Source organism: Pagrus major, chromosome 21 (assembly GCF_040436345.1).
Source record: "Pagrus major chromosome 21, Pma_NU_1.0".
Lineage (NCBI taxonomy): Eukaryota > Metazoa > Chordata > Actinopteri > Spariformes > Sparidae > Pagrus > Pagrus major.
Genome location: NC_133235.1, coordinates 30,416,399 through 30,426,398, shown reverse-complemented (window position 1 = coordinate 30,426,398; position 10,000 = coordinate 30,416,399). Strand labels below are relative to the sequence as shown.

General features: G+C 46.5%; 2 protein-coding genes across 3 annotated transcripts in view; both read left to right on the top strand.

The window, feature by feature from the left end:
- The window catches only part of LOC141016897 (inositol monophosphatase 1-like), a 4,763-nt gene extending 1,269 nt beyond the window's left edge, over positions 1 to 3,494 (top strand). Inside the window, exons 3-9 of the mRNA XM_073491478.1 lie at positions 387 to 520; positions 1,953 to 2,057; positions 2,411 to 2,456; positions 2,555 to 2,663; positions 2,748 to 2,856; positions 2,977 to 3,128; positions 3,243 to 3,494. Of these exons, the coding sequence (XP_073347579.1) occupies positions 387 to 520; positions 1,953 to 2,057; positions 2,411 to 2,456; positions 2,555 to 2,663; positions 2,748 to 2,856; positions 2,977 to 3,128; positions 3,243 to 3,400 (813 nt within the window). The 3' untranslated portion in view covers positions 3,401 to 3,494. The remainder of the gene's footprint in view (positions 1 to 386; positions 521 to 1,952; positions 2,058 to 2,410; positions 2,457 to 2,554; positions 2,664 to 2,747; positions 2,857 to 2,976; positions 3,129 to 3,242) is intronic.
- A 4,075-nt stretch (positions 3,495 to 7,569) lies between these two features.
- LOC141017131 (inositol monophosphatase 1-like) overlaps positions 7,570 to 10,000 on the top strand; it is a 4,922-nt gene continuing 2,491 nt past the window's right edge. Inside the window, exons 1-5 of one of the 2 annotated variants that reach the window (XM_073491748.1) lie at positions 7,570 to 7,645; positions 8,450 to 8,528; positions 8,624 to 8,757; positions 8,865 to 8,969; positions 9,963 to 10,000. The exon at positions 9,963 to 10,000 is cut by the window's right edge and continues 8 nt beyond it. In XM_073491748.1, the coding sequence (XP_073347849.1) occupies positions 8,466 to 8,528; positions 8,624 to 8,757; positions 8,865 to 8,969; positions 9,963 to 10,000 (340 nt within the window). In that variant the 5' untranslated portion in view covers positions 7,570 to 7,645; positions 8,450 to 8,465. Of the gene's footprint in view, positions 7,646 to 7,668; positions 8,529 to 8,623; positions 8,758 to 8,864; positions 8,970 to 9,962 lie in introns of those variants that run through there. The other variant, XM_073491749.1, reaches the window with a different exon arrangement.

The window sequence follows — 10,000 nt, the reverse complement described above, 5'->3', positions numbered from 1 at the left end:
ACACACACACACACACACACACACATACCTGAGAAACACACACACCTGACCCCAGGTACACACACACACCTGACGCCAGGTAAACACATACGCGCGCATACACACACACACACACACACACACACACACACACACATACCTGAGAAACACACACACCTGACCCCAGGTGCACACACACACCTGACACACACCTGACGCCAGGCACACACACACACACACACACACACACACACACACACACACACACACACACACACACACACACATACCTGAGAAACACACACACCTGACACACACCTGACCCCAGGTACACACACACACACACACACACCTGACACACGCACGCACCTGACACACACTCTTAATACCTGTGTGTGTGTTTTCAGGTCGTTCTCTCGGCGTTTCAGCAGCAAAAAGAAGTGAAGCTGAAAAGTTCTCCGGCTGATCTGGTGACAGAAACAGATCAACGAGTCGAGAAGATCCTGATCTCCAACATCAGGAACCGATACCCACAACACAGGTACTACTGTAGTCTACTGTAGGAACGCATACCCACAACACAGGTTCTACTGTATTCTACTGAACGGATACCCACAACGCAGGTTCTACTGTATTCTACTGAACGCATACCCACAACACAGGTACTACTGTAGTCTACTGTAGGAACGCATACCCACAACACAGGTTCTACTGTATTCTACTGAACGGATACCCACAACACAGGTTCTACTGTATTCTACTGAACGCATACCCACAACACAGGTTCTACTGTATTCTACTGTAGGAACGCATACCCACAACACAGGTTCTACTGTAGTCTACTGTAGGAACGCATACCCACAACACAGGTTCTACTGTAGTCTACTGTAGGAACGCATACCCACAACACAGGTTCTACTGTAGTCTACTGTAGGAACGCATACCCACAATGCAGGTTCTACTGTAGTCTACTGTAGGAACGCATACCCACAACACAGGTTCTACTGTAGTCTACTGTAGGAACGCATACCCACAACACAGGTACTACTGTAGTCTACTGTAGGAACGCATACTCACAACACAGGTTCTACTGTATTCTACTGAACGGATACCCACAACGCAGGTTCTACTGTAGTCTACTGTAGGAACGCATACCCACAACACAGGTTCTACTGTAGTCTACTGTAGGAACGCATACCCACAATGCAGGTTCTACTGTATTCTACTGTAGGAACGCATACCCACAACACAGGTTCTACTGTAGGAACGCATACCCACAACACAGGTTCTACTGTAGTCTACTGTAGGAACGCATACCCACAATGCAGGTTCTACTGTAGTCTAATGTAGGAACGCATACCCACAACACAGGTTCTACTGTAGTCTACTGTAGGAACGCATACCCACAATGCAGGTTCTACTGTATTCTACTGTAGGAACGCATACCCACAACACAGGTTCTACTGTAGGAACGCATACCCACAATGCAGGTTCTACTGTATTCTACTGAACGCATACCCACAATGCAGGTTCTACTGTATTCTACTGTAGGAACGCATACCCACAACACAGGTTCTACTGTAGGAACGCATACCCACAACACAGGTTCTACTGTAGTCTACTGTAGGAACGCATACCCACAACACAGGTTCTACTGTAGTCTACTGTAGGAACGCATACCCACAACACAGGTTCTACTGTAGGAACGCATACCCACAATGCAGGTTCTACTGTATTCTACTGAACGCATACCCACAATGCAGTTTCTATTGTATGCTACTGTATATTTTTGGTTGTTATCAGCGGAGGTCTGACCAGGACCAGTAAACTTATTATTCAGGTGGAAAATCAGTGGAATGACTCTTCAAATGAACCTGATTCTAATTGGACAGCAGGACAGGAAACAGTCTGAAATCTGCCTGACAACAGCAGACAGGAAGTCAACAGGTAACCATTTGACCTTTGACCCTCAGGTTCATTGGGGAGGAGTCTGTTGCTGCAGGTGAGCGTCTGGAGCTGACTGACAGTCCCACCTGGATCATTGACCCCATTGATGGGACTGTTAACTTCGTACACAGGTGAGATGCTCCACCCTCACTGGGATGGCTCCGCCCCCTTGATGATGGCCACGCCCATCTGTGATGTCACACCTAGTCAAACAGAGAGAATCTACCTATACTGTTGTGATAACTGAGCAGGAACACTGGTTTCATTGATTGATCTCATAATTTGTTCTGACTGAATCAAGTTATTGATCAAAACATCCTGTTGATGTTTCCGAGAGTTTCTGCTCACACCTCCTCCATCATCTTTCTCCTCCACCTGTGTCTATATATCTCCATATGTCCATCTATATCATGTATCTCTATATAGACCTGCAGTAACAACCTATAGAACTGTGGTCACATGTGTGACTTGTTACTCCCGACAGGTTTCCATTTGTGGCCATCTCCATTGCCTTCACCGTCAACAAGCAGGTAAACTCACCTGTCAGTTACAGGTCTGGGTCAGGGGTCAGAGGTCAGCGGGGGGTCAGACAGGAAGTGGACTAACATGTAATTTTTATTGCCATCAGACGGAGTTTGGGATTGTATACAGCTGCGTGGAGGACAAACTGTTCTACGCTCAGAGAGGAAGAGGAGCATTCCTGAATGAAGAGCCGCTGCACGCCTCTGGGCAGGAAGGTGACGTCACTCACACCTGTGATATCACACATACTTTTCAGGTGGTATTGGATTTGTTCTGACTGTTCTGTGTCTTCCAATAAGACGTCAGCAAGTGTGTGGTGGTGACGGAGATTGGGGCGGAGCGTGATGACCTTGCGCTGTCCACCATGACCTCCAACATCTTCAGACTGCTGAAACTACCTGTACACGGGTAAGACCATCCATCAAACGCACCTAATCTCCTCCATATGTTTCACAGTAAAATCAATCAATCAATCAATCAATCAATCAATCAATCAGGTGTTTACTAAAACACTCCCATCACTTCCAGCGTGCGTGCGTTGGGGACGGCAGCAGTCGACATGTGTCAGGTGGCGACAGGTGGAGCTGATGCCTACTATCACATCGGGATGCACTGCTGGGACATTGCTGCCTCTGCCCTCATCGTCCAGGAAGCCGGAGGTGTTGTCACTGATACGGATGGTCTGTAGCAAACATGTGATGTCATGTCATATATGTCATCTGTGATGTCACATCTCACCTACGTGTACCTGCTGGCAGAGTGTGCTCCTCTCATTGGTTCGTTTGACTCCTCAGGCTCAGAGTTCGACATGATGTCCAGGAGAGTCATCGCCGCCAGCTCCTCTGCTGTGGCCAGTCGCATTGCTCAGGTCATCCAGGTGTTCCCCTGTCGCCGTGATGACGAGGACCCCTACAAGTGTGTGTGTGGAGCTGCAGGTGTGAATGGAGTGTAGGTCAGCTGACACCAGTCTGATGGCACCGTTTCAGCAGAATGTCGTCATGTTTGTGATGAAGTGTGACGTGATGTAAAAACCCTAAATAAACCTGAAAAACACCTGTAACCTCTGACACACCTGTGAGCTGTGACACACCTGTAACACACCTGTGACACACCTGTAACCTGTGACACCTGTGACACACCTGTGACACACCTGTGACCTGTGACACACCTGTAACCTGTGACACACCTGTGACACACCTGTGACCTGTGACACCTCTGTTACCTGTGACACACCTGTGACCTGTGACACCTGTGACCTGTGACACAGCTGTAACCTCTGACACACCTGTGACCTGTGACACCTGTGACTTGTGACACACCTGTTACCTGTGACAACCCAAACCCTACTTCAAAGTAGACATCATACTGATTGTTGCCTGAAGCAAGTCTGTGAACTGAAATTCCAATTAAATGACATATACAACAAAAACGAAGAATATGCAACATTTCAGGCTGAAAGGTAACTTTTACAAAGAAAAGGCAGACAAACCACTGGTGAGGCAGATAAAACAACAAGACTCAAGCTTTACAAAACCAGCTATAACAAATAAGAATGGGGATGTAGTGACCGGTGTTAGGAAAATTAGCGATGTATTTAAAGATTTTTATATCAGACTTTATAAATCTGAAACTAATCCATCATCAAAAAAAGGAAAAAAGTCCAGACTTAGCAAATGGAGGAAATTGGACGGGCTACCAGTAGAATATACCTAAAAAATATATTGATATCCTGACGCCCGTACTGACAGGTGTATATCAGAATCAGAATTTCTTTATTAGTCCTGCAAACAGGGAAATTTGTGCATCACAGCAGCCAAAGGACAGTTCAATATAACTATAAACAATAATAATAGTAAAAAATAAACAATATAATAAAAAGGTAAGAAATAGAAATAGACTCGTATTTACATATGTAGTGTGTAGTGCAGTGTGGGCAGTGTATTGTTATTAATAAATAATGAATATGAGTATGAAAATTGCCCAGTTACTGCAAACCAAAATGAGAAATGAGTTATGTATAGTTTTTATTGCACAGTGCACAGTGAGGTCTACTGGAGCGGTGCTGGCTGTAGAGTCTGACAGCAGCAGGAAGGACCTGTGATACCTCTCCTTTACACACTTGGACCTGCGATACCTCTCCTTCACACACTTGGACCTGCGGTACCTCTCCTTCACACACTTGGACCTGCGGTACCTCTCCTTCACACACTTGGGGTGTATCAGCCTGTCGCTGAAGGAGCTGCCCAGTGCGGTGATAGTGACCTGCAGGGGGTGGGACTCGGGTGGGTGGGCCATGACAGCTTGTTCATCATCCTGCTCTCTCCCACCACCTGCACTGGGTCAAGAGGGCGTCCCAGGATGGAGCTGGCCTTCTTGATAAGTTTATCAAGTCTCCTCCTGCCTGCTGCCGAGATGCTGCTGCTCCAGCAGACTACACCATAGAAAATGGCTGATGCCACCACAGAGTCATAGAAAGTCCTCAGGAGTGCCCCCTGCACTCCAAAGGACCTGAGCTTCCTCAGCAGATGGAGTCTGCTCTGACCTTTCTTGTATGCTGCTGCAGTGTGATCAGTCCAGTCCAGTTTATTGTTCAGGTGAACTCCCAGGTACTTGTAAGATGTCACCATCTCAATGTCCGTTCCCAGGATGTTCACCTGTGTGCAGGGTTGTCTGTGCCTGCAGAAATCCACCACCAGCTCTTTGGTCTTCCCGACGTTGAGCTGGAGGCGGTTCTGCTGGCATCAGTCCACAAAGTCCTGAATAAGTCCTCTGTAGGCTCTGTCGTCCCCGTCCCTGATGAGGCCGACGATAGCAGAGTCGTCAGAGAACTTTTGTAGATGGCTGTGGGGTGATTGGTGGGAGAAGTCTGCAGTGTACAGGGTGAACAGGAAAGGGGCCAGGACTGTTCCCTGTGGGACCCCGTACTGCAGACGACTGTGTCCGACACACAGTCCCGAGTCCTCACATACTGTGGCCGGTTGGTGAGGTAGTCAAGGATCCAGGACGTGAGGTGCTGGTCCACCCCCGTGAGCTCCAGCTTGTCCCCCAGAAGTGCAGGCTGTATGGTGTTGAAAGCACTGGAGAAATCAAAGAACATGATCCTCACAGTGCTTCCAGGCTTCTCCAGGTGAGACTGACCAGGAGGACAGATTATGGCGTCGTCCACTCCGATGCCAGGCTGGTAGGCAAACTGGAGTGGGTCCATAAAAGGACCCACCAGAGGGCGGAGATGGACAAGGACCAGCCGCTCCAGGGTCTTCATCAGGTGTGAAGTGAGAGCAACTGGTCTGTAGCTGTTGAAGTCCTTAGGGTGAGGGATCTTTGGTACTGGTACCACGCAGGAGGTTTTCCACAGCAGTGGCACTTTTCCCAGCTTCAGGCTCATGTTGAAGGGGTACTCCACAATCCTGCACAGCTGGTCTGCACAGGACTTGAGGAGCCTGGAGCTGATCCCGTCTGGACCCGTAGCCTTCTTTGCCTTCATTTTCCTCAGTTCGTTCCTCACCTGGATAGTGGAGAGGGACAGATTGGAGCAGGGGGGCTGAGTGTCGGGTGGGGGAGGTGGGTCAAAACAGTCCCTCAGAGCCTCTTCAGACTCCTCAGTCCATGCCTTAACTGTGCGGGTTTCCACTGGTTGCCTGTTAACCAGGGGCTTGTACACAGGCAGGAGATGCACCAGGTTGTGGTCAGATCTTCCCAAGGGAGGGAGGGGGGATGAGTTGCATGCCTCCTTGCTGTAGGCATAAAATGAGTCCAGTGTTTTATTGTCTCTGGTGTGACATACTGTGTGAATGCAGGCAGGGTGGAGGACAGAGAGGCATGATTGAAGTCCCCAAAGATCAGGAAGAGGGCCTGTAAGTGCTGTGTCTGCTGGAATATGTGTCATTTGAAATGGCCAAGTTAGTGAAACATTGGAAACAATACGATTCTCACTTGGATAAAAATAGAGAAATCTTTTACAGCCTCTTTTAAACCCATACAAATCCTGTACAGGCGAGACAAACAGGTGGAGAAATAAAGTTGTCAGGGCAGCGCTACATGTGTGATCAATGATTGTATAGAGATGACACATTTAAGACATATCAGGAGCTTGTTGACCAGTATGACTGTATGAAATATCTTCAGCTAAGGAGCAGCCTGTTCAAACTTAACAAGAGTTTAGAAGAAGCCAATATGATACAGTTATAATAAAAGCTTTTACATGACTAAATAACGGGGCGTTTATTGTGAAGGAGTTATAGGAAATGAAACGTGTTTGTAACTGAATCAGCGGACCCTCTTTGTTAGCAGTGATTCTTCAATGGCGCTGCAGGGATCAGGACAAGCCTCATTGGTTTAAGACTCACCTTCAAGCAGGTAGACCAGCTGTGGTGGAAACACAAAACCCCGGCTGTGCAGAGTCAAACCGAGTAGAGCCGGGCTGGCAGGTGTGATGGAGAGAGGTGCAAGTGGCACCTGGTGGTCAAACTGCCACACTCCCCTCAGTTATGTCTTCTTGGGGATTAAACAGGTAGAGACAGCTTCCACCTGCAGACACAGTCAACTGTTAACATCTGGAGTCCAGAGCCTGAAGGCTCCGAACCTCCCTGTGTTTGTCCCGTCAGTTTGGTTCATGACTGCAGCAGGAGTTGTTTTAAAGAACTGGGAAAACAGAAAAAGCCCAGAATTGACTAAGTGGATCAGATGAATGACAGCAGCCGCCTCTTTTGAAAACGTATTGGCTCAAATGAATAATACAAAAGGGACATTGTCTGATGTTGGGATAACTTGTCTATTTATTAAAGGCTTGTGACAAAGTTTATATGTGAAATGTTTACATTGTCATTAAAGAACGTCTCTCTGCTCCTTTTGTTTTCAGTCTTGTGTCTGTGTGTAGAAAATTTAATTGAAAGAAAATCAATACAAATTTGAATATTAACTAACTAAAAAGTCAAGAGAGGAGAATCACCAAAAGGCAGAATGATCCTTTAATGACCCTTCGTCAGGTGAAGATGACGTCATCAAGGCCCGCCCTGATGACAGAGCAGCTCATGCAGCGTGTAGGCGGTGAACTGTTGCAGTTTCCTGACTGACCGGCAGGAGGCAGCAGCCCTCTGCTGCTCGAAGAAGAAGAACCCGGAAGTGAGCGTCCAGACCGGTGACCCTCAGCAGCAGCAGCAGCAGATTACACTCGTCACACACGTCACACTAAGTACAGGTAATAGATTACTTTGTTGTCGTTGACACGCTTGTTGTCTTGTTGTTGTTGACATGTTGGTTCCGGTAGAAGAAAGAAGAAGAGTTTATTCTCTGACTGCAGAGTTCAGGTTCTGTTTGACATCCGCTACACCAGACTCCGTTCATAATCTGCTGATTTTAAGCTGCTTTGTGTTTTTATAAAGACACACGCTTCCTGCACGTCATCACGTCCTGTCGGTTAATCAGCTCATTAATAATCCATCAGTCAACACCTCACATTGATTAAAAATCAATAATCAGAAAGAAAAGTAGAGACAGCTTCCACCTGCAGACACAGTCAACTGTTAACATCTGGAGTCCAGAGCCTGAAGGCTCCGAACCTCCCTGTGTTTGTCCCGTTTAATTATTTATTTATATTATTTATTAGCATTATTATTATTGTTGTTGTTGTTGTGGTTGTTGTTGTAAGGCATCCTGCCTCCCTAACATATCTTTGTCACAAGTGTTTGTTTGAATCAAAGATGTTCATGAAGTCAGAGTTTCACTGTTTCTAAAGAAAAAGTGTTTTGTCTTAAACTGTGAGATTATTGAATGAAGTCTGGTGCAGAATTCTTTAGAAGAGAGAAATCACATTGACTGACAGGATGAAACGAGAGTCTGCAGATATTATTGATTCACCTTTCAGGAGTCTGATCACAGCAGATCACTTCGATAAGGCCAGAAATCTTAACGAGTTCATCAGTGAGTCCGTCCAATGAGTGAGTTCCCCCTGACCCACAGGTCAGTGATCAGTCTGACTTCTCCTGTCTGATCTCCTTATAAGGAGCTGCTCCTCCAACATGGCCGACCTCTGGCAGAACTCCATGGATCACGCTGTCGCCGCTGCACGAAGAGCCGGACAGGTCACACACTGTGTGTGTGTGTGTGTGTATCAATGACTATTGATTAGGTGTATTGATGACTATTGATTAGGTGTATTGATGACTGTATTGATCAGGTGGTGCGGCAGGCTCTGCAGGATGACAGGAAGGTGATGACGAAGAGTTCGTCTGTTGATCTGGTGACACAAACTGACCAGAGGGTGGAGCAGCTCATCATCCATTCAGTGAAGGAGAAGTTCCCCACACACAGGTAAGAAGCTCCACCTCCCTCAGTGTGCGTGTTATTGATTATCAATCAGTTCCCCTGATCAATACTGTCTAGAGATGTTATATATTGTGTATGTGTGTGTGTGTCAGGTTCATAGGGGAGGAGTCAGTGGCTGCAGGGGAACCTTGTGTCCTGACCGATGACCCTACCTGGATCATCGACCCCATCGACGGGACGACCAACTTTGTTCACGCGTGAGTTTATTCACTGAAACACAGTGACATCATCACGCCATCATCAGCTGACATCACTTCCTGTCACCATGAAATAAAAATGAATCTGTTTAAAGGATCAGGTTCAGACTGTGTCAATAAAGTTTCATCTGAAACATTTTGGAAGTCAATGAGTTTTCAGTTAAATGTGTGAGACAAGGTGTGTGGTTCACACAGGCTGAACATATTTACAACATAAACTCTTCATTAAATGTCCACAGTTTAATTATGAAGCTCTTCATGTGTTAAAAACGGTTAGCGGTTGCTAACAAGTGTCTGAATGAGACTACAGAGGTTGTCGGGGACATTAAACGTCCTCACAGCGAACACGGAGACTCATCTGCTCACTAGTCCGTCTTTACAGGCCACTTTAGTTACACACTGTTCTGACTCTGACTTTACAACTCGTACATTGATCAGTTTATAGAAACCTGGAGAGTAATTGTGCAGTAAGACGCTCAGTGGTGGAGACGTTTGAGTCATGTGACCGTGATGTCGTCTGTCTGTAGCCTAGCATTAGCTTTTTACTGCTACACATTTAATTTACCTTCAAACATCAGAGTGGAGTTCATCTGTGGAGATTATCTGGTGAACAGAACCTGGACGGATCAGAACCTTCACATTATTTTCTGTAATAATCCAGAATCCAGTTCAGTAATCCCACAGAGGAACCAGAGAGATGCTAACTGCAGTTAGCTACAAGGATTCATCATCCTGCTGAACTGTGTTAACACACAACAGACAGTCCTCATCAAAAACACTGACAACACACACTGACCTTTAATAACCTGCAGTGTGTGAAATGAAATATAATAATGATATTAATATGATTACAGGGAGTCTTTAGAGTGAGTCAGCCATGTTGCACCACCATGTTTCTACAGGAGCCCAGAGCAGACAAACAGGGGGGGACTGTAGGGGAGGGGGAGACGAGGGGTGTTCAGTTGGTTCACCGAGCTTTAATGTCTTTGACAGATTTCCTTTTGTGGCTGTTTCCATCGGATTCTCCGTCA